The 24,906-nt window shown below is 45.7% G+C and overlaps 1 protein-coding gene across 1 annotated transcript in view; it reads right to left on the minus strand.

Moving 5' to 3' along the window:
• The window catches only part of LOC117366894 (mucin-19-like), a 441,720-nt gene that overhangs the window by 171,523 nt on the left and 245,291 nt on the right, over nt 1–24,906 (minus strand). Inside the window, exons 52-53 of the mRNA XM_033958871.1 lie at nt 11,976–12,093; nt 2,776–2,836 (exon numbers count right to left, since the gene is read on the minus strand). Coding sequence (XP_033814762.1) covers nt 2,776–2,836; nt 11,976–12,093 — 179 coding nt within the window. The remainder of the gene's footprint in view (nt 1–2,775; nt 2,837–11,975; nt 12,094–24,906) is intronic.

The raw sequence follows: 24,906 nt of genomic DNA on the forward strand, positions 1-24,906 counted from the left end.
GACTCAGTGAAAAAGCAAAGGGATATAAGTAATACTACCACTCTAATAAAGAAACCAAATGAAAGAGCAAGGAAATATGTGTAAAGCAGCCATATTAGTAGAGGGACTAACTAATTCTAAGAACACTATTTAAAGCAGGCCTTGACAAATTTTTATTAAATCTAGGCGCCAGACCAAAAATTTAAAAGCTAGGGCTGAGACTTATCCTATTTCTCCTTCCCCATCCCTCCAAAAGAGTATGCAGTGAATTATTTTGGACTGGGAGACAAGGAGGGGAGGAGGGGTTGGAATCCTCTCCCAGATCAGCAATAATAATATCTCTTTAAGAAACTGATTAACCTAGGCTTTTTTCCTATTATGTGTCTGTGGGCAAAGAAACTTCAGTAAATCAGTCCAAGAAGCCAGCACAGAATAGGATTCCCCCATAAGATATTAAAGCCAAACAAGTTCTGTATCCACAGAGCCTCTTGACCCTTCCCTAACAATGGATACAGAACTAGAAAATTTCCAGATGTCAGCTATAGTGTTAGGAGTGGGGCAATTGTTCATGACTCCTTGGCCAGAGGGGACCCCAAGACTGCTTGAACCTGAAGAAGGCAAAGCCTGGTACAGAGCTTTAGGGTCCCCCCCCCAAAAAAAAAAACTTCATTCATGTCTGATACCAACTCTGGCAGTTGTATATTCTAAAAACTGACATTTTCATATCACTAAATAGGAAATTAAATTATTTTTCTACCTTTGTTGTCAGGTCATTTGATTTATTTTTAAATTTTATTGGTCCAATCTCTAGTTTCTATTTTCCTCCATTTTTCCTTTCTTGCCAGGGTCTTCTGTCCATATGACATTTCTTCTTTCTCCATGTTCATTCATCTTCTCCCTGTGTGTCTCTCCCAATCCTGCCCCCTTCATAATCATCATCTCCCTCAAATATTTCCAATCTGTATCCCTGCCCCCACTCATTCAGCATCACCGTAGCCACCCCTCACATATCCATTATCACCCTATGCTATGTGTATCACCCTATGTGTATCATTTCCCTTCTGTGTGTGTGTCCCCCCACCCCCTGCATTTCATTATTGGGTAACTGTGTCTCTACCATCTCCCTATATAGCATTGCCGCTCTATTTCCATGTTCCTATCCTCTCTCCATGCTCTTTGTTTCCCTTCTGTATCCCTATCCCTCCCCTTCTCCAGCTTTTCTCTGTACCCTCCTCACCCAACATGGCCCAGCATCTTTCCTATTCTTTCCATGTAGTCTAATATCTCTCTGTCTCCTCTCCACCCAGTATCCAGTATCTCCTTCCTACTTGCCCTCCATCCCTCCACAGGACAGCAACTCTCTCTCCCCCCTAATGCCCAGTGCAAATTGGCCTCTTTGAAAATTTGCTATGGCTGAGTGCACACATTTTTACTCAAAAATTTCACTGAACTTATAAATTTAGGAGAATAAAAAGTGGGTGGCAACAGGGAAAAGACGCTAGGAGTGTAGCACTGATTTTTAGTACTGGGCTCATAACTCTAGGCAAATGCACTTATTTATATATATTTGGGATGAATGGCAGGCCTAAATTTATGAGCATATCTTTTGAACTGCTAACTGCTAAATAAAGATTAATTTACAGCTGAAAACTTATGCTCCTAAATCTGGCTGAAAATAGGGCACAACTTTAGGAGACTTAACTTAGAGCATAAATTTAGAAGCGCAGCATTTTCACAGTATTGGGCCCCCAGTTGCGACCAGACTTCTCCAGTTAAATCTAGCCAGACAGCATTGATAATCTTCACTGTCTGGCTAGATTCTAACCATTCGTTTCTTCTAGTATGTCTACTAATATCTCCTAGATCAAGAGGATCTTTTAAATTGAAAAGATCTTTACTCAAAGGCATGAAGACTAAAGACTACTGATCTCAAGTGTCCACTGTCAATTACCAGAACTAATCTTGGTCTATTTTTTATATTTTTTTTTTAATTTATCATTTTATATATAGATACTTATACATTACTTGTATAAGAAATAAGGAGAGAACTTCTACAAATTTTAAGGGAGAAAATATATCTGGATTATATCCATTTCATAATTAAACAAAATTCACTCTAATTAGTCCACATTCTGGAGGAGAAACAATTCACATTTACGAGAGATGTTTGTAATGGAATAATATCAGTAATCTTGGTATATTGACCTTTCATGTGAACTATCATTAGAACGAGAGGTGTTTATAAAACAAGGAATATAATGTAACAGTATTTTAAAAAAATATATTTTGTTCCTTTGTCTTTAGAAGAATTTGTATAATACAACGCTCAGTTCTGAAGAAGCTCTCAGCAATCAACGAGAGCGAAACGGAGATCTTTGGGCAACATACAATACCCAAGCTAAGTATTATATAGTACTATTGAACATAAAGAACAATAGTAACAAAATAGAGGTTTAAACAGCAATAAAATAAAACAAAAATGAAAAATGTTCGGTAAGAGGGACAGACTCAGATCAATGATAGTTCACATGAAAGGTCAATATTCCAAGATTAGTTCTGGTAATTGACCGTGGACACTTCAGATCAGTAGTCTTTTCAATTTAAAGTTAGCCTTGGAATAGGAGATATTAGATTCTAACCATGTCTCACATTGCTCCTCTTAACTGGATAAACAGTTGTTAAAAATTTAGCCAGTGAGATTTTACAACAGAAAGATTTGTCTGGGAAACTCTCATATCTACCAAGACAAATCTTTTGAGCTTCAGCCTCATAGATATAGCAGTTTTGTTTTCTTACCTTGGCTTTTACCTGCACATCCACAGATTCCTTCTGTGTTATATGGCTGAAGAAGATTTATCTGAAAAAAAATCATCCATGTTCAAGCTAAATTTAGTATTCATAATAAACTATATGACCAACAATATTATTTCTCAAATCCCTTTTTCAAAAATTTTATATCTATGTATGTATACAAACTGTATCATTGCACTACAAAGGCTGATATAGTAAGCAACAAAAGCAGTTATACAAGTAGGAGTAATACAGGATGTTTTATCGTTGTTAATGGGGCAAGATTCCAGTTTGGCACCCTACTCCATACCTATTCATCTCTCATTGCAATTTTTTCATATTATTCTTCTAAGAATAACCTTTTTCAAATGTATGCTAATTTAGTACATATTCTATGTGAGAACTTTTATGGAAGACTCCATAAATGTGAAAACCTTTCATTTGCCTGCCATGTCATTTTTTTTTTATTTTGGGTGGGTAGAATTGGTCAGGAGATCATCATCAGAGATTGGAATTTACAGCACCAGGCTGCTCACGCTATCACGTGTGAGTGTCATTGTCAACAGATAAAGAATGGATTTTACAGTTTAAGCACAAGTTGTCACTGTCATAAAGCAACAGGGATTGCTGTGTTTCTCTACCACTAGAAGGCAGGAAATTCTGCCACCATGCTGCACAGTTCGGTCAGCAACCATTATGAAAACTATACGGTTCACTTACCAGGTTTAAGAGGAGAATTTTTAAGAAAGAGAATGAAATACACATTTGAATCACCTAAGTGCCCACCTATCAGGAACTGGGGTATAGCACTGTCGGGAGAAAGGTGCATGGTGATAAAAGCAGGTAAAGCATGCCTCATGGAATTATTCTTAGTGCTTCAGTACGTATGAACCGATGTCACCTATGTGTGCAGGTGTGTGTGTGTGTCAGGAAAAGGCAGTTTGAAAGGCATAGTTCTCTAACTTCTATGTTTGTACCGTGTTTCCCCAAAATAAGACCTAGCATGATTTTCGGGGTAGGTCTTAATATAAGCCAAAAAGAAGTCCTAGTTGAAGAGCTGGATTTTCCGGCAGCAGCGCTTCCCCCTACCCACCCACTGCACACCCTCCCCCCTCTCCCCCGACCCTTCCAGCTCTCCCTCCCAGCCGAACCCAGCCGCGAGACCAACATACATTACCTTCTTCCAATCGGCAGCATCAGCAGCAATCTTTGCGGCTTTCTCCCGCTGGGGCATTCCTCTGCCGCATCGCTGATGATATCATCAGCAACGCGGCACACGGAGCACCCTAGTGGGAGAAAGCCGTGAAGATTACTGCTTTTGCTGCCGTTTGGAAGAAGGTAATGTATGTTGGGCTTGTGGCGGGGTTCGGCTAGGAGAGAGAGCTGGCAGTGATTATAACTTGATTACTGTGATAATCGAGACTCCAGTCATAGATTTTTAATATGAAACTTTAGTTGTAGTACATGTAATAGTTGTAGCTATGACCTTGTGTTCCCAGTGCAGAAGGGATTGTTGAATTCTTCATTAGTTGGGTGGGTGTATAAAGCTCAGAGGCTATATTTTAAAATAACTTAAGTCCTTATCTGCTTGACTACAGATTACGGGGAAGGGGGGATAGAAAAATGCTGGGGGGGGGGATACAAACGTGTGCGGGGCTTTGTATTGCGCTTGAGTTTCTGATTGGGCATTGTTTCCCCGCAAATAAGACCTAGGGCTCCTTTTATTAACCTGCGGTAGGCGGTTAACGCACGGAATACCGCACGTTCAACTGCCTGCCGTGCTAGTTGCTAACGCCTCCATTGACGAGGCATTCGTTTTTTGGCGTGCCGCGGGGGTTAGAGCATGATGAAATGTCCGACGTGCTAACCCCCGTAGCGCACCTTGATAAAAGGAGCCCCTAGTGCATCTTTTTGGCCACAAATTAATATAAGACAGTATCTTATTTTCGGGGAAACACGGAATGTATCAATGCCTGTATGTTAACAGCTGCAGGAACTCCCACATCAAAATGCACCGAGTCATTATTAGTGAGGGTGGGGGGGAGGGGGGAAAGTATTTCATCTCTATAGAACCCATGATCTAGTCTGTCCCACTTTCAAACCTATGTATTTTCTGTGGTTCTTCCCTCCCTCATCTCAAATCTGGTCTCATTCTGTTAAGTTTTCAGTCATTTTGACCCCAGATGGATGAACAGACACCATAACCACTTACATGTAATTTATTTTCAACATTCCTTTCCATTGGAAAGAATGAAAAAGAGCCGGGGAGGAGGGCAGGGGCAAGAAACTCCACTCAGTCTGTGATATATAAAGCCTACAGCCAGTGATTGATGTTGCTTTTAGTATTCATAAACTATAAAAGCTTGAATAACAAGGGAAAAGGTAAGAGAAGTTGGAAAAGTAGTCAGGGCAATGAAGATGCCATTAGAAAGATACTTGAAATGGTAAAACAGAGTGCAAGACAAGTTTTGGGTTTGTTTTTTTTTAAAAGTATTTTAGGTTCAGGCGAAGTACAAAAGGTGGCAAGGCTCTAAAGCAAGGGTGCCCACACTTTTTGGGCTTGCGAGCTACTTTTAAAATGACCAAGTCAAAATGATCTACCAACGATAAAATTTAAAGAAACACAAAGCACACTGTACTCAGAGAAAATGTTAATTATCATTTATATTCCGGGGGTTTTCAAAGAAGTCAAGGCAGCTGACTTTATGCAATGTCAACTCAGTAACAACTATACAAAAATAGACAAATATACCTCTTCCCATTTTACTAAACCGCGTTAGTGGTTTTTAGCGCAGGGAGCTGCGCTGAATGCCTCGCACTGCTCTCGATGCTCATAGGCTCCCTGCGCTAAAAACTGCTATTGCAGTTTAATAAAAGGGGGCCATAATGCAAAATATAGACAGCAGATATACATTGAAAATAAAATCATTTTTCCTACCTTTGTTCTCTGGTGATTTCATGTCTCTGGTTGCACTTTCTTCTTCTGACAGTGCATCAAATATTTCTTCCCTTCTTTCAGCCTCCAGTATGTTTCCTCTCCTCCAGATCTCATTCCCTCCCCCAACTTTTTCTTCCTCTCTCCCTGCCCTTTCTTTCTGTCTCCCTGCCCCTCTTCCTTTCTGTCTTTCTCTCTCCATGCCCCATTCTTTCTTTCTGTCTCCCTGCCTGCCCCATTTCTTTCTTTGTCTTTCTTTCTCCCTGCCCCCCCCAAGCCACCGTCTTTCTTTCTCTCTCCCTGCCCCCCCCCCCCCAGCCACTGTGTGGGAGTTGTCAAGAAGGTGGCACACACTTGGTGAGCTCCATGTCTCTCCTCTGTTGAGACAAGATTTTATTGCTTCTGTTTGCCACAATTTAGTTGAACTATGCCGCATAGTAAAAGAAAAGGGATGGTGGGGAATACTACCTCACTTGATTGCACCTCCTCTCTGGTACAATAGAGAGTGGAGAGAGATTTTACTGGGAACACAGCAGCACAGACCAGAGGTGAGAGCTCAGCATTTGCTCAGCCTGAAGGAGCTTTGGGGCTTGATGTTACTCTTTCTACCCTGGCCCCTCTTTCTACTCTCTCTCCCTGCCCCCCCCAAGCCACCGCCACAGATGATTTCTCCCTGCTTCCCCGACGTGCAAAGCCAAGCCCGTGCAGCCACTACACAAGCCTCCCCCTCCCGATGTAAATTCTGATATTGGAGAGGAAGTTCCAGATCAGCTGGCCCGGAACTTCCTCTCTGACATCAGAATTGACATTGGGGGGGGGGGGGGCGAGAATGCTTGTGTAGTGGCTACACAGAACTGACTTTTGCGTGGTGGGGAAGAAGGGAGAAAGCAAAGGCAATGCGAGTGTATCGCGGAGCCTGGGATGGACTCGGCGATCGACTCGTGTTGCCCTTGTGATTGACCTTTTGGGCACCCCTTCTCTAAAGGGAAGAGGAGAAATATGTAAGAGGACCAAAGGGGTTTATATATGTAACAGCAGCTACTAAACAGGGTAATTCTATAAATTTGATGCTAAGATTTATGCACACATTAGGGCATGTAAATGTATACATTGCTACCTTTTATACATATACAGTATATGCTAGCCTGTTGCATAAGTGAAACTCTATAAATACCTACTTAATTTACAGCCAAATTTTCAAGTTTTATGTAGATTTGATATACTGGCAGAGAGAGGCCTTTCAGAGAAGTTCACATACAAAATAATTTATCAAGGTATTGAAAGGAAAAAAAATACAAAGGTCAAAAGAACAGAGAAAAATAAGGAGAGAGAGATGCCAGCCCATGGGAGAGGAAAGAGATGCCAGACCATAGGAGGGGGAAGGGGGAAGACAGATGTCAGACCATGGGAGAAGGATAAGATGATGCCCAGGGATGGAGGGGAAGGGGAGAGAGAGAGGTGGGGGATATGGAATACAGTGCATCAATGGGTGTGGCAGGGAAGACAGAGAGAAGAAATGCTTCTTATGGATAGATGGGAATAGGGGAGAAGAAGGAGATAGGATAGATAGATAGAAAGGAAAGATATATAGATAGGATGGTTGGATAGATAGATAGGAAAGAAAGGTATATTTTGAGAAGAAAGCAGAAAAATGGAAGTAAGTTGATGTTAAAAGTTAATGCCAAAGATGGATGTAGGGCAGAAAGTGAAGAAAGAGAGAAAAACAGCAAATGGATAAAAAGGCCAAATGGATAAAAAGTTCCTGGAAATACAGTTAAAAGCACAGACAGAATGAAGTGCAACCAGAGACTGGGAAAAGATGATAAAAAATAAAATCACCAGAATCATCAAACAACAAAGGTAAGGAGTATGATTATATTTTCAATTTAGTGAATTAAATTTGTCAATTTTGAGAATTTATATCTGATGTCTCTGTTTTGCACTGTTCAGTAAGAAATTAATTTGTTTCTGTTTCTCTGGTGTTTTATTACATGGAGAGTCTGGCATCTTAGGGTTTCATTTGTGTATATTAGTACTTTTAATTTGTGGTCCTGTATTTGCATAGGGGTTATCTGTGTTCTGCATGTGTGACCAAGGCCAGGTGTTCTGGTAGGAACAAATGTTGAGAAACATACATTGTGCTTTGTGTAGTTTAATTTTGTGGTTAACCATAATGTATTGTTAATAAAGATTATATTGTGTGCATATATGAAAAATGAATGGAAAATGGTATTACAATTAGTACTATTATTAATATGGGGCAGGGGAAGAGCTTGGGTGGGGTCTGGGGCAGAGCTTTTGGACCTCCCTAAACAAAACAACATTATGTTGCCTTTGGGGATATATATGTGATGAGAGGAGAGAATGCATGAGGGCAAGTGGAATGTGTGTGTGTAGAGAGAAGATCAGAGTGGCCTACGGTAGATGGGATGTATATGTGAGAGATAGAAGGGAAGAGTGGCTAAGGGCAGGCAGGATGTGTGTGTGGTGAGAGAAGAGCAGAGTGGCCGAAGGTGAGTGGGATGAGAGAAGGGCAGAGTGGCTGAGGGTCGGTGGAAGGTAAGGGTGGTGAGAGAAGGGCAGAGTGGCTGAGGGTAGGTGGGAGGTGAGTGGTGGTGAGAGAAGGGCAGAGTGGCTGAGGGCAGATGGGATTTGTGTGTGTGGTGAGAGAAGGGCAGAGTGGCAGAGGTTAGGTAGGATGTGTGTGTGGTGAGAGAAGTCATAGTGGATGAGGGCAGGTAGGAGTTGAGTGTGATGAGAGAAGGGCAGAGTGACTGAAGGTAGGTGGGAGGTGAGTGTGGTGAGAGAAGGCAGAGTGGCTGAGGGTAGGTGGAAGGTGAGGGTGGTGAGAGAAGGCAGAGTGGCTGAGGGTAGGTGGGAGGTGAGTGGTGGTGAGAGAAGGGCAGAGTGTGGCTGAGGGCAGATGGGATTTGTGTGTGTGTGGTGAGAGAAGGGCAGAGTGGCTGAGGGTAGGTAGGAGGTGAGTGTGGTGAGAGAAGGGCAGAGTGGCTGAGGGTAGGTGGGAGATGAGTGTGGTGAGAGAAGGGCAGAGTGACTGAAGGTAGGTGGGAGGTGAGTGTGGTGAGAGGAGGCAGAGTGGCTGAGGGTAGGTGGGAGGTTAGTGTGGTGAGAGAAGGGCAGAGTGGCTGAAGGTAGGTGGGAGGTGAGTGTGGTGAGAGAAGGGCAGAGTGACTGAAGGTAGGTGGGAGGTGAGTGTGGTGAGAGAAGGCAGAGTGGCTGAGGGTAGGTGGGAGGTGAGTGTGGTGAGAGAAGGCAGAGTGGCTGAGGGTAGGTGGGAGGTGAGTGTGGTGAGAGAAGGCAGAGTGACTGAAGGTAGGTGGGAGGTGAGTGTGGTGAGAGAAGGCAGAGTGGCTGAGGGTAGGTGGGAGGTGAGTGTGGTGAGAGAAGGCAGAGTGGCTGAGGGTAGGTGGGAGGTGAGTGTGGTGAGAGAAGGCAGAGTGGCTGAGGGTAGGTGGAAGGTGAGGGTGGTGAGAGAAGGCAGAGTGGCTGAGGGTAGGTGGGAGGTGAGTGGTGGTGAGAGAAGGGCAGAGTGTGGCTGAGGGCAGATGGGATTTGTGTGTGTGGTGAGAGAAGGGCAGAGTGGCAGAGGTTAGGTGGGATGTGTGTGTGGTGAGAGAAGGCATAGTGGATGAGGGCAGGTGGGAGTTGAGTGTGGTGAGAGAAGGGCAGAGTGGCTGAGGGTAGGTAGGAGGTGAGTGTGGTGAGAGAAGGGCAGAGTGGCTGAGGGTAGGTGGGAGGTTAGTGTGGTGAGAGAAGGGCAGAGTGGCTGAAGGTAGGTGGGAGGTGAGTGTGGTGAGAGAAGGCAGAGTGGCTGAGGGTAGGTGGGAGGTGAGTGTGGTGAGAGAGGGGCAGAGTGGCTGAAGGTAGGTGGGAGGTGAGTGTGGTGAGAGAAGGGCAGAGTGACTGAAGGTAGGTGGGAGGTGAGTGTGGTGAGAGAAGGGCAGAGTGGCAGAGGTTAGGTGGGATGTGTGTGTGGTGAGAGAAGGCATAGTGGATGAGGGCAGGTGGGAGTTGAGTGTGGTGAGAGAAGGGCAGAGTGACTGAAGGTAGGTGGGAGGTGAGTGTGGTGAGAGGAGGCAGAGTGGCTGAGGGAAGGTGGGAGGTTAGTGTGGTGAGAGAAGGGCAGAGTGGCTGAAGGTAGGTGGGAGGTGAGTGTGGTGAGAGAAGGCAGAGTGGCTGAGGGTAGGTGGGAGGTGAGTGTGGTGAGAGAAGGCAGAGTGGCTGAGGGTAGGTGGGAGGTGAGTGTGGTGAGAGAAGGGCAGAGTGACTGAAGGTAGGTGGGAGGTGAGTGTGGTGAGAGAAGGCAGAGTGGCTGAGGGTAGGTGGGAGGTGAGTGTGGTGAGAGAAGGCAGAGTGGCTGAAGGTAGGTGGGAGGTGAGTGTGGTGAGAGAAGGCAGAGTGGCTGAGGGTAGGTGGGAGGTGAGTGTGGTGAGAGAAGGCAGAGTGGCTGAAGGTAGGTGGGAGGTGAGTGTGGTGAGAGGAGGCAGAGTGGCTGAGGGTAGGTGGGAGGTTAGTGTGGTGAGAGAAGGGAAGAGTGGCTGAAGGTAGGTGGGAGGTGAGTGTGGTGAGAGAAGGCAGAGTGGCTGAGGGTAGGTGGGAGGTGAGTGTGGTGAGAGAGGGGCAGAGTGGCTGAAAGTAGGTGGGAGGTGAGTGTGGTGAGAGAAGGGCAGAGTGGTTGAGGGTAGGTGGGAGGTGAGTGTGGTGAGAGAAGGGCAGAGTGACTGAAGGTAGGTGGGAGGTGAGTGTGGTGAGAGAAGGCAGAGTGGCTGAGGGTAGGTGGGAGGTGAGTGTGGTGAGAGAAGGCAGAGTGGCTGAGGGTAGGTGAGAGGTGAGTGTGGTGAGAGAAGGCAGAGTGACTGAAGGTAGGTGGGAGGTGAGTGTGGTGAGAGAAGGCAGAGTGGCTGAGGGTAGGTGGGAGGTGAGTGTGGTGAGAGAAGGCAGAGTGGCTGAAGGTAGGTGGGAGGTGAGTGTGGTGAGAGAAGGCAGAGTGGCTGAGGGTAGGTGGGAGGTGAGTGTGTGAGAGAGGGGCAGAGTGGCTGAAGGTAGGTGGGAGGTGAGTGTGGTGAGAGAAGGCAGAGTGGCTGAGGGTAGGTGGGAGGTGAGTGTGGTGAGAGAGGGGTAGAGTGGCTGAAGGTAGGTGGGAGGTGAGTGTGGTGAGAGAAGGCAGAGTGGCTGAGGGTAGGTGGGAGTGTGGTGAGAGAAGGGCAGAGTGACTGAAGGTAGGTGGGAGTTGAGTGTGGTGAGAGAGGGGTAGAGTGGCTGAAGGTAGGTGGGAGTTGAGTGTGGTGAGAGAGGGGTAGAGTGGCTGAAGGTAGGTGGGAGGTGAGTGTGGTGAGAGAAGGCAGAGTGGCTGAGGGTAGGTGGGAGGTGAGTGGTGGCGAGAGAAGGGCAGAGTGGTTGAATACAGGGGGTGTATGTATGGCAGTTCTGCTATGGCATATTCTGACGCAAACACATACCCCCTCTTCTACTAAACCGCACTAGCGTTTTTAGCATGGAGAGCCACGCTGAATGGCCCACACTGCTCCCAATGTTCATAGAGTTCTTATGAGCATCGGGAGCAACGTGGGTCATTTAGTGTGGCTCCCGGCACTAAAACCACTAGCGTGGTTTAGTAGAAGAGGCCCATAGTTTCATCTCCTCTGAAAGATTAATCTAGTTTGGAAATATCCATTACAAAACGTAAAAGCTCCTTAATTTACTGTGGGACCGCCCACTGTTACTCTAAAATTAAAAAAAAACATAACACAAAAGAGAAAAAGCACGTGTGCCCTAGGAATTGGCACATAACATGTGCTCTAGAAGATCTGACACATAACATGTTTCAGCAAATGCCTGCATTTGGAGTCAGCTACGATTGATATTCCAAAGGGTTTAATAACTATCGTATAGCTATAGCCCAATCATTATCCAATATAAAGGGAATTGAGTTTAGGTGCTCTGACACTGAACTGGATAACATAAAGAACTCTGATCAGTAATAATAAAAAATATATATATGATGGGCAACCATGGTTACAATTCACCGTTCTAGTCAACAAGTCAATGGAATTCAATATGGTTGCCCTTAGTACCTATACAAAGACTGCTATTCATTCTTTGATTCAGTAAAATAAATGGACTCTAATATTCTTTAGCGTTACATTTGTATAGGTGAGTACATTGCAAGTTAAGTATCATTGTGATATTGTTGTTCACGTCCCTCAGAAATCCCATTAAGACAAAAAATAATAGCAAAAGTTTTACTTACTTTTGCAAGCTTGTCACTCATCAAGCGTATTTCAATGCCGGCTGATTTACAACTGACCAATGTGAAAAGTCCACACATGGTTATACGAATTAGATCGTTTTGATATGGAACTGTTACGCTGCAAAAAATTAACATGTTAAAATGTGGGTGCCTATTATTTACTGTCTCCAATTATCATCCTATGATTTCTTAATCACAGCTTTAGAATTTTAAAATACTTGAAGTGGAAGAATATGAGAACCTGGAAAAAAAAAAAAAAAAAAAAGGCTAGGAGGGAGTTATAAAAGACTTGAATTAGTAATTAGATGGAGTTTTTTTTGCAGTCTTTCATGTAAGACAACAACCAAAATATGAGTATAAGATCATCTGAAAATCAACTTCCTATGACTACAAACCTGAATATAGTTTCACTATCAATAGATTTTTAAAGGCCATACATCTCATGCTGGGCTGAAAAACCCTCTAATCAGTCTAGCGGAGTGAGAGTAGAGGCAGTGCAGTGCAAGGACAGAGCAGCAGTATTATCCAGATGGTGGTGATTTGCAACCGCCATCTGGAAAATTATCCACTATTGAACCTAAAAATAATATCAAACCCAAACTAAACAGACAGCAACAGTGGCACCACAGTCACCATCCCTTATGTATACTTATAGCACTGATTTAAATTCTGCAGCCGAGGGTTAAATTATAATACTGACCACGGCTCCCGCTAAGCTGAACGGCAGTCCTCCAACTGCATTCCTGCCACTAGGGGGGGGGGGGCAGTGCTTCAATACTGTGCTGACGACTGAGGCAGATTCCATGGATTCCTGCAGAGCTTTCCCATCACTCACTGAAAATGTGATAAGAGGCAGAACTGTAGGTGGAGGACTTCTGCTCAGTTTAGAGGGAACAGTAATGCTGACCACAGCTGCTGAAAATTACTTCCCAAATGCACATTCTCCTTCGCCAGACCAGACAAAGGGTTTTATGTGGATATGAGTATTCTTCAGATAACTAACAGAGATTTTTGAGGACCAGAAAAAATTCTGTCTCTAAATTTGTATCCTCTAACGTAGCAACATATTTTATTAATTGTATACATTTTATAGATGTTTTCAGATATATTTATTGGCTTCTCTAATATGATGTACTTGATGTTTTTTTTTTACAATCTGTCCTGTCAGGGCCAATGCAAGGTACAGTTCACCCTAGGAAACTCACCTTTTCCAGTCCTCACCCTATCACACCAGTACAAACTTTTAAAAAATCTTTAAAAAGACAGAATAAATACAAGGCTTGTGGAAAAGCCCAGGAATGGAATCAACAGGGATAATACCATGTACCATGTTGATTCCATTCCTGGGCTTTTCCTACGAGCCTTGTATTTTTTTCTGTCTTTTTAAAGATTTTTAAAAAGTTTGCATTCCCAGCATTGGAGTGACCCCTAGTGGACCAACATATATACCCCTGAGGCAGGCCTCTTCTACCTGGGGCCGAAACACGGACCATGTCGTGTCAACAGCTGGATCATTCCAATAAAAGGACACCACATTCATAGGACTTTTATACGTGTTTTTATTCATATGCTTCTGTATTTATTTTGAATTTATAGATATAAAAGATTGCTTGTCCCAAGGTTGACGTGTTCCATCGCACTCTCCACTTGTTCTCTCCAACTTATGGTAAGGCCAGCCCTGTGTCCTGTTGTTTTTCATTTGTGTCTTCTTTTTCATTTTTTTTCAATCTGTTTGTGATTTATTTGGTTTCATTTATTTGAAATTATCTAAACTTTGAAACAAACAAAAAAAACCCCAAAGAAAAATCAAAATCCTGTTCCCATATGGACTCCAGAAGGAGTGCAATTCAGGCAGGTCAAGAAAATATGGAGCAGTATGTGGAGGGACTTATCTTTTGTGAGTTTCCTTATTATGGTTAATTTTGCGGTGATTTAGGGCCTATAGTCTATAGGGAAGTTAAGTTAAATTTGGGCTTTGCTACACAGTTGCCTAGACCAGGCCTGAATTGTTTTTTGGTTTTGTTTTGTTTTGGTTTTGTTTTTTGTTTTTTTACAAAGAAATAAGCTTTGCTACATAGCTGCCCCAACCAGGCCTGAATTGTTTTTTGTTTTTTTAAGGAGAATTAAGTTGCCAGCATATTAATCCACGTTTCCTTAGAAAACCAGGTATCAAATTGAAATGAGAAGTCAGAAAAATAGCTAAATATATAAGAATAAACTGACTTCAATTTATAGAGTACTGTCTACAGAGAGTGGTCAGATAATATATACTCCGCTCAGAGATATGAAACTTAAAAAGGAAGGCATAAAAAGCCACCTTGTGTAGAAAGTTCACCTTTCAGTCATTGCAATGTTTATAACAGAACACTCTCTGAGACTAGGTGGAAACTTTGTATCTAATAGTCCAATAAGTAACTCACAACTGTTTCAAAAGGCTTGACTTTGAAATTTCTTCAATTAACTTTCAATATACCATAGTATGCATGGATGCATTGTCAAAAATAGATGCATATAATGAAGACACTTAGCTTTTAGAGCAACTGAGAGGGTCCCATACGTCCCATTTTGAACGGGACCATCCCTTTTTCTGATCCCCCCCATCCCGTTATCCCCACGCATAGCTTCATGACGCCGAAATGTCCCGTTTTTAACGTTGGCACCCCGAAGCTGTGTGTGGGGACAACGGGACAGGTGATCGCGGGAGAATGGGCTCTCTTCCTGCTTTACCTGCCCTTGCCGCAACAACAGCTGGAAAGGAAGTCTCTGTGCCGGCCCAGGGCATGCCTTTCCTGCAGTTGTTGCGGCAAGAATAGGAAGTAGCAGCGGGCAACAGCAGCGGACCGGGGGGAGCAGAAGAATCAGGTAGGCTTTGGAGGAAGGGAGGCAGGCAGACAGACAGGTAGTAGTCCTACTTGCAGTTCAGCTTTCTCATATTTGGTGCGGCAGGGAGGGAGGGAGGCTGGCTGGCTTCAGGGGAGGGGGTGGAGCAAAGGCTGGAAGGCAGTGAGGGAGAAGCAGACAGGCTGGCTTTGGCAAGGGAGGGGCGCTAAGGACATGGGAAGGAGACACTGGGGGTACTAAGGACATAGGAAGCAGCATTGGGGGCACTAAGGACACAGGAAGGGGCACTAAGGACATAGGAAGGAGGCACTGGAGCCACTAAGGACATAAGAAATAGAACTGGGGGCACTAAGGACACAGGAAGGGGCACTAAGGACATAGGAAGGAGCAATAGGGGCACTAAGGACATAGGAAGGAGCACTGGGGCACTAAGGACATAGGAAGGAGCACTAAGGACATAGGAAGGAGCACTGAGGGCACTAAGGACACAGGAAGGAGCACTAGGGGCACTAAGGACATAGGAAGGAGCACTGGGGCAATAAGGACATAGGAAGGAGCACTAAGGACATAGGAAGGAGCACTGTGGGCACTAAGGACACAGGAAGGAGCACTAGGGGCACTAAGGACACAGGAAGGGGCACTAAGGACATAGGAAGGAGCAATGGGGGCACTAAGGACATAGGAAGGGGCACTAAGGACATAGGAAGGAGCATTGGGGGCACTAAGGACACAGGAAGGAGCACTGGGGGCACTAAAGACATGGGAAGGGGCACTAAGGACATGGGAAGGGGCACTAAGGACATAGCAAGGAGGCACTGGGGCACTAAGGACATAGGAAAGAGCACTGGGGGCACTAAGGACACATGAGGGGCACTAAGGACATAGGAAGGAGCACTGGGGCACTAAAGACACAAGAAGGGGCACCAGTGGCGTACCTAGGGTATGTGGCACCCAGGGCCCATCATTTTTTGACACCCCCCCCCCATCTATATGAAAAATATGATTTTTAGTAACAATCCACATATCGCACATCAAGAGTGTACCTAGGACACAAACACATACCAACACATACATTGTAAAACTAAACAAGCCAGATCGCGCACAGTCAATTGATCCTGTAGTCAATGCCAACTGAAAACTATGTTCTTTTCATACACACAGAACAGAGATACACCCTCGCCCAATATGGAATAATCACAAACTAAAAATAGAAATATGTAGACAAAAGTTAAACTGAACTGCCAAGAAACCAGACCCTGGATACAATGCAACACCACAAAAACAGTAACACATGTCCTCTAATACAGTGCAAAATATAAAGACAGTAGATGTAAATTTGAAAACATTGATACATAACAATCACCACTTTACAAATTAACAAATAAAAACAAAACAAATAATGAAAAATAAAAAAAATACCATTTTATTGGACTAATCCCCACAAGCTCGGTCCCTATCCCCGCAAACCACCTTATTCCATCCACACAAGTCTTAAATTGTTTATATTAAAGTATAAAAAGAAACAATATTCTGTACAATTGTCAATTTATAAATCAGCGTCTTCCCCCACTCTCTCTTCCCCATTTCCCTTCAGCGTCCTCAGCCAACTCTCTCTCCACTTTCCTTCAGCGCACGCACATAAAAACAAGCAAGTAATTTATATCATTTTCATTCTATTAATTCATAGAAATTAAAGTCTAAATAATGCCAGTCACATAACAAAACATGATTTTACAAAAATAATTCCCTGCACAGTCAAGTTTGCAAGGATTACTAGATGTCTTTCAGCAGCTCACCTCCCTCCCTCCCCCTTACCTTTGTGGCCAAGTCAAAATGATCTACCAACAATAAAATTTTAAAAACACAAAGCACGCTGTACGCAGAGAAAATGTTAATTATCATTTATATTCTGCAGGTTTTCAAAGAGGTCAGGGCAGATGACTTTATGCAATGTCACCTCAGTAACAACTATACAAAAATAGACAAATATTCCCCCTCCCTTTTTACTAAAACACGATAGCAGTTTTTAGCGCAGGGAGCTTCGCTGAATGCCCCACGCTGCTCTCAATGCTCATAGGCTCCCTGCGCTAAAAAACGCTATTGCGGTTTAGTAAAAGGAGGCCATAGTGCAAAATATAGACAGCATATATAAATTCTCAAAGCAGACACATTTTGATCACTAAATTGAAAATCAAATCATTTTTCCTATCTATGGTAATTTCATCAGTCTCTGGTTGCATTTTATTCTTCTGACTGTGCATCCAATATTTCTTCCCTTCTTTCAGCCTCCTGTATGCTTCCTCTCCTCCAGACCTCATTCCCTCCCCAAACTTTTTCTTTGTTTCACCCTGCCCCTTCTTTCTTTTTCTCTCTCTCCATACCACCTTTCTTTCTGTATGTCTGTTTTTCTCTCTCTCTCTGTGCCCCATTTCTTTCTTTGTTTCACCCTGCCCCCTTCTTTCTTTCTCTCTCCATACCCTCTTTCGTTCTGTATGTCTGTCTTTCTCTCTCTCCGTGCCCCATTTTTCTTTGTTTCACCCTGTCCCCTTTTTTTCTTTCTGGCTCCCTGTCCCCCCCCCCCTTTCTTTCTTTCTCCCTGCCCTCCCCTATGCCACCACCATTGGGAAAATGCTGCCACCACCACAGGGGAATAGGCTGCCACTGCCGCCATCGGGAACAGGCCAGCGCCGAGTTCACCCTGCTTCTCTTCCCCGCGGGGCCGACCAACTCTCGCCACCCGACGTCAATTCTAACGTCGGAGAGGACATTCTAGGTCAGCCAGGCAGCGATTGGCTGGCCCAGAACGTCCTCTCCGATGTCAGAATTGACGCGGGTGGCGAGAGTTGGTCGGCCCCACAGGGAAAAGCAGGGAGAACTCGGCACCGGCCTGTCCCCGATGGCGGCGGTGGCACTCAAGTGGCTAAAGAGCTGCAGTTTCCCAGCCTAGGGAGAACACTGGAGGGTGGCCAGCTGTGCACTCCCTTGGGACATAAACCCGGGGCAGTCGGGCCCCAACCCCACCCCTCCCACCTTGGTATGCCACTATCTGTACCTCACTCCTTCCCTATGACCAAAAATTCTCCTTTCTTCCATCTCTTTCTCTCCCTTCCTCTCCCCCAAGTCCATGCCTTCTGTGTCCAAAAACACATTCCCTCCCCCACTTCAGCATCTTTTTCCCTCCCTTCCTCTCTCCCAAGTCCATGCCTTCTGTGTCCAAAAACACATTCCCTCCCCCACTTCAGCATCTTTTTCCCTCCCTCTCTCCCAAGTCCATGCCTTCTGTGTCCAAAAACCCATTCCATCCCCCACCTCAGCATCTCTTTCCCTCCCTTCCTCTCTCCCAAGTTCATGCCTTGTGTCCAAAACGCACTCTCCCCCCTTTTGTGTTCCGCGTTTGCCTCCCAGCCCATCTTTGCAACGTTCTCAGCAAAACGGAGCTCGAGCCGCGAGGCTTGTCTTCTGTTTCCTGCCTGCCCTGCTGCGCACAAATAGCCGACCGGAAGTATTCTCCGACGTCAGCGCTGACGTTGGAGGGCAGGCTTTGCTTAAGCCCTCCCTCCGATGTCAGCGCTGACATCGGGGAAGACTTCCGATCGGCTATATGTGAGCGGCAGGGCAGGTAGGAACAGAAGACGAGCCTCGCGGCTCGAGATGTATTTAACTCCACGGGACCCCGTCCAGCTCTCTCCTATGCACCCCCTTGGGGTGTGCACCTGGGGCGGACCGCCCCCCCTTAGGTACGCCACTGAGGGGCACTAATGACATAGGAAGGAGCACTGGGGGCACTAAGGACATAGGAAAGGGCACTAAGGACATAGGAAGGAGCACTGGGGGCATTAAGTACATAGGAAGGAGGCACTGGGGGCACTAAGGACATTGGAAGGAACACTGGGGGCACTAAGGACATGGGAAGGAAGCACTGGGGGCATTAAAGACATGGAAAGGGCACTAAGGACATGGGAAGGAGCACTGGGGGCACTAAGGACATGGGAAGGAAGCACTGGGGGCACTAAAGACATGGGAAGGGGCACTAAGGACATAGAAAGGAGCCCTGGGGGCACTAAGGACATAGGAAGGAGCACTGGGGGCACTAAGGAAATAGGAAGGAGCACTGGGGGCACTAAGGACATGGGAAGGAGGCACTGGGGGCACTAAGGACATAGGAAGGGGCACTAAGGACATAGAAAGGAGGCACTGGGGGCACTAAGGACACAGGAAGGGGTACTAAGGACATAGGAAAGAGCACTGGGGGCACTAAGGACACAGGAAGGGGCACTAAGGACATAGGAAGGAGCACTGGGGGCACTAAGGACACAGGAAGGGGCTCTAAGGACATAGGAAGGAGCACTGGGGGCACTAAGGACACAGGAAGGGGCACTAAGGACATAGGAAGGAGCACTGGGGGCACTAAGGACATAGGAAAGGGCACTAAGGACATAGGAAGGAGGCACTGGGGGCACTAAGGACATAAGAAGTAGAACTGGGGGCACTAAAATCATGGGAAGGGGTACTAAGGACATAGGAAGGAGCACTGGGGGAACTAAGGACATGGGAAATGGCACTAAGGACATAGGAAGGAGCACTGGGCACTAAGGATATGGGAAGGAGCACTGGGGGCACTAAGGACATGGGAAGGAAGCACTGGGGGCACTAAAGACATGGGAAAGGGCACTAAGGACATAGGAAGGAGCACTGGGGGGCACTAAGGACATGGGAACGAAGCACTGGGGGCACTAAAGACATGGGAAGGGGCACTAAGGACATAGGAAGGGGCACTGGGGGCACTAAGGACATGGGAACGAAGCACTGGGGGCACTAAAGACATGGGAAGTGGCACTAAGGACATAGGAAGGAGCACTGGGCACTAAGGACTTGGGAAGTGGCACTAAGAACATAGGAAGGAGCACTGGGGTCACTAAGGATATGGGAAGGAGGCACTGGGGCACTAAAGACATGGGAAGGGGCACTAAAGACATGGAAAGGGGCACTAAGGACATAGGAAAGAGCACTGGGGGCACTAAGGACATGGAAACGAACATTGGGGGCACTAAAGACATGGGAAGTGGCACTAAGGACATAGGAAGGAGCACTGGGGTCACTAAGGACTTGGGAAGTGGCACTAAGGACATAGGAAGGAGCACTGGGCACTAAGGATATGTGAAGGAGGCACTGGGGGCACTAAGGACATAGGAAGGAGCACTGGGGTCACTAAGGACATGGGAAGGAGGCACTGGGGCACTAAAGACATGGGAAGGGGCACTAAGGACATAGGAAGGAGCACTGGGGCACTAAGGACATGGGAAGGAGGCACGGGGGGCACTAAGGACATGGGAAGGGGGACTGTTGGCATAGGAAGTAGGCACTGGGGGCACTAAGGACACAGGAAGGGGCACTAAGGACATAGGAAGGAGGCACTGGGGACATAGGAAGGAGGGAATAGAAAGGGACAATTGGGCCTGAGTGCAGAAAGAAAGAAAGAAATGAAGGAAAGGATGCACAGTCAGAAGGAAACACAACCAGAGACTCATGAAATCACCAGACAGCAAAGGTAGGAAAAATGATTTTATTTTCAATTTAGTGATCAAAATGTGTCAGTTTTGAGAATTTATATCTGCTGTCTATTTTCTATAGTTACTGAGGTGATGTTGCATATTTTGAAAAAGGCAACTGCCTTGACATCTTTGAAAGCCACCAAATATAAATGATAATTAACATTTTCTCTGCGTATAGTGTGCTTTGTGGGGTTTTTATTTTTAATTTTATGGTTACCATTATGAATTAATAAGATATTATGTGTACATGAAAAATGAATGGAATAAATTGTGGGTGGGGCTAGGACGTGATTGGGGCAGGACTGACAATTAATAGATGTCCCGTTTTGATGAAAAAATTAATGGTCTCATTATGTATACCTAGAGCAGTGCTAGTCTGACAAGGAGTCTATTCACTAAACAGGGGGGCAGTCTAGAGTAAATATGTGGTATTGACTCTGAGGAAACATTAAACATAACATCTGAGGCACAGATTGTAAAATTCTACATATTTTCTTAATCTGTGTTATTAAGTACCTGGAAGACCAAGCTTTGCTCAGAAAAGTGGACTGTGTGATTATGATAGGGTTGTTATCTGAGTTATGAGACATCAACCTTTAGTCCCAGTTTTTACTATAGTCTATTGACTAAGCTTCCTTAGGAATGCCTGACTAATGGGCTGCAGAGCAGGGAGAAACAGGAGCAGTAGCTACAGAGACCGTGCCTTAGCCAAGGATCACTGGCTTAAAATATAAGTCCTTTTTGGACAGGTCTTTCATGTTCCAAGCAAGCAAACAGCAGTCTTGGTTAGATAACTACATCAATGGAGCCAGACTGACGTACAGCGCCTTTCAGAAAGAAATTAAAACCATACTGTTTGACGGATTTATCTCATAAACAGAAACCACACCAAATTCGTATATTCCTTCTGTCTATTTTTAGAGTAATATGTTATACTTTTACTATTTGCATTTTGTAATTCGCTGATTTGTCCAGCTCTCTTCAGTGTGAACCGCATAGAAGTCATCCGACTATGGCGGTATAGAAAAATAAAGTTGTTATTATTATTATTATTATTATTATTAATAGCAACTTTGAGTCTTGTTTTCTTCCTGCAGCTTATTGACTGGCTAAGCTTCCTTAGAAATGTCTCAGCAATGGGCTACAGGGCAGCAGTTATATTTGTATCACTTTCTATGCTTCTTCTAGTTTGCATTTTCAGCTGTGCTCTCCCATTTAGAATCCATATGTCTTCCCTCTGTCCCTCTTTCTCCCAGAACTCCTTAACTACAGTGCAGATCCAATAGGTTATGAGACATCAACGTTCAGTCTGCTTTTCTGTGCAGCCTATTGGCTGGCTAGGCTTCCTTAGGAATGTCTGACCAATGCACTGCTGTTATCTTTGTATCAGTTTTCATACCTCCTGTAGCTTGCATTAACTTCAGCTGTGTTTTCCCTTTTATATTCCATATGTCTTCTCTCAGCCCAATGGTGTAGTAAGGGGGGGATGAGGGGTTGGTCCGCCCCTGGCGCCATCATGGTGGGGGTGCCGGCATCCATCCTCCTCTCTACTCCCCCGCTCCTTTCCCCACCCCTCACTCCTTCGCCATCCCCACTACCACATTTGCACACCCACCCTTTCCCTTCCCCATACCTCCTTAATGTTCACAGTGCACAAGCAGCAACCCTAACCTGCTGCTCGCGATAGCATCAGCTCTTCCTCCGACATCACTTCCAGGATCCGTACTGTGACAGGGAAGTCCCTGTCCCAGCCAAGAGAACTATGAAACCCAGCATGCACCTAGCCCAGGTCCCTGGAAAATCTGGCAAGGAGTCCGGGCAGCCGGCACAGCCAGGAAGGGAAAGGAAAAGGCAGGTCATAGCCCAGCTCAAGAGTCAGAGGGGGAGGGCCCCAGTACCTAATTCTTCCCCCTATTACTCCTTTCCTCCGGCTCCAAAATCTAAAACCCACCCAGGAGGGGGTGGAGTTAGTCCTCAGAGGGTGCAGCACCAACAGCCTCAAATACGAAACAGGGATAGTCAGGAAGGGGAGCTCAGCTGGTGCTAATCACAATCAGCCAGCCACCAGCAGGGAGTGCAGTTTCCAAGGAGTTCCTGTGCCCCAGCCCCGTACGCTACTGGGGAGGTAGCCCAGCCGGAGGGAAATTGAAATCCCGGGACGCTATCGGGCCCTGGCAGACAAACCCTGGGAGGGTGAAACAAAGGACTGGCCGTGGAGAGGACAGATTAGCAAGGAGCTAACCCGTAGGCAAGGAGGGGGTGGGGAAGAGCCACCAGAGGTCACTGGGTGGAGAGGCCGCCTAGGCTATGAGTCCAATGACTGGGAGATGCACAGCCTTCCTGGGGAGAGTGAGCCCGGGGAAGACATGGATATAGGGGAGGGTGAGGTATGAGAGGTCTTGCCAATTTCCCCCAGAAATCCAGTCCAGGTTAATTGAAACCCTGGACACAAGCAGAGCTTGGAGTAGGGCCGGGGCCGGCCTGTCCAATTTTGAGTTGCCTTACCTCTGGAGAACTTGTGTAAGAAACCCCTGGAAGTCAGCCCAGGTGGTGCCTGGCTACGGCCAGCTATTAAGAACACATCCTGTATATGGGGATTTGGACTACAAACCTTTTTCTTTTGTTTTTGTTTTGGGTTTGTGTATGAACTTGCTCTGTTTGCTGGACCTGGAAGCTCCAGGCGGGGCACAAGGACTGGAGCACATGTTATGCTTTGGGAGAAAATGTGAAGAACTAATTATATGTTCCAACATGCTTGGGTTTTGAGAACTTTAATAAACCTGTATCCAGTTCCTAGAAAATCCGTCATCCGGGTTTTTTATTCACCCAGCCATATAAAAGGCGCTACAATAAATCTACCTGTGGTCCGAGCCTGGCTTCCCACCTACTTAGGAACAGGCCCGGTCACAGTGCCTAGGAAATGTTTTCAGAGGAAGAGCTGAAGCTGACACGAGCAGCAGACTGGGATTTGCTGCTTGCGCCGGGAACATTTCCCCTTGTTAAGTTTTATTTTAAATATTGCCCATTGTTTTTATTAATTGTATACCACTTTGATTTAACTTTTTTGTGAAAAATGGCAGTATATCAAACAAAAAAATAACTGTAATTGTAAACAAGTATGGGGGAAGGAAAGCTGGCGGGGGTGGTGAAGGAGCAGGTGGGGTGGGGCGGAGAAGAGGGCTTGGCAGGGGGCTACCGCTCCGGGCACCTCTCACCCTCACTATGCCACTGTCTCAGCCTCTCTTTCCCTCACAACCCCTTAGCTGCACTGCAGGTTTTCTTCCTTAGCCAGCCAGTAAGCTGCAGAGACAGGACCAATCAAATTTCAGTCCTGGTTTTCCCTGTAGCCTATTTGCTGAGTAAGCTTCCTGGGAAATGTCCGACCAATGAGCTGCAGGGGAAGAGGAGGCAGGAGCAATAGCTACAGAAACAGTGCCTTAGCAACCTTGAGTCCTGTTTATTTCCCTTCAGCCCACTGGCTGACTAAGCTTCCTTATGAATGTATGACCAAAGGGCTGCAGGGGAAGGCAGGAACAGTGCCTTAGCAATCTGCTTAGCAACCTTCAGTCTTGTTTTTCCCTGCAGTCTATTTGCTGGCTAAGCTTCCTTGTCTGATCAATGGGCTGCAGTGTGAGGTGGGAAGTGGGAACATCTGAAAAATCCCCTGTTTGCCACCCCCCTTTCCCCCCCCAATGAGTTTGGCCAAACTCCAGACCTAGCTAAATCACTTTCTCGCACCATAAACAATATATTGACCCAATGTCATCAAAATCCTTAGAGCTGTTTTCAAGATCACAGTTAGAGCTTGCTCACGTTATATAATAGGATTTGAATTAAATAAAAGCCATACTTTAAGGCAGGGGTGTCCAACCTTTTGGCTTCCCTGGGCCGCATTGGCCAAAAATAAATTTTCTGGGGCCGCACAAACACTAACATTAGCTGATGAGCCAAAATAAGGTTGAGCAGTTACCAAATTTGCAATCACTAATATAGAAGATGTACGTATCTAATAATAAACCTTCATTAAAGGGACACTGTGGAGAGGAACCCAAAAAAACAGCAATTCTTACCCTGACTCAGTGATCCTCCACATACACCGCTGACAGTGAGAGCAGACACAGGCTTCCGTATCCCCATTCTTAAGAGCAGAGATGCGTGCTCCTGGTTCTCCCATTCACTTTTATTACAGCTGCGGTGAGCCTCTTCAGAGGTGAGCCTCATCAGAGCGGGGATGCTGAATCAGCTGTCAGCAGCGCATGTGAAGGATTGTTTAATCAGGGTAAATATTTGTTTAATCAGGGTAAATATTACTGCTTTTTTGAGCCTCCCACTTTGAGCTTAGGCTCCCTCAAAATGAATATCTCCCCTGCTGTAGCTAGTAGGGATCCCCCAAGCCTCACTAACTGACAGCCACCTCCTCCCCGTCCAACTTCTCAAATTCTGCAGCTGGCATCAATATTGCAGAACTGCTGCCTTCCCACCTCTCTGCCCCCCCTTTGGCTTTCATGCATGCATGAAAGCAGGGGCAGCTTGAGGGT

This window comes from Geotrypetes seraphini, chromosome 9, assembly GCF_902459505.1.
Source record: "Geotrypetes seraphini chromosome 9, aGeoSer1.1, whole genome shotgun sequence".
NCBI classification, from domain to species: Eukaryota; Metazoa; Chordata; class Amphibia; order Gymnophiona; family Dermophiidae; genus Geotrypetes; species Geotrypetes seraphini.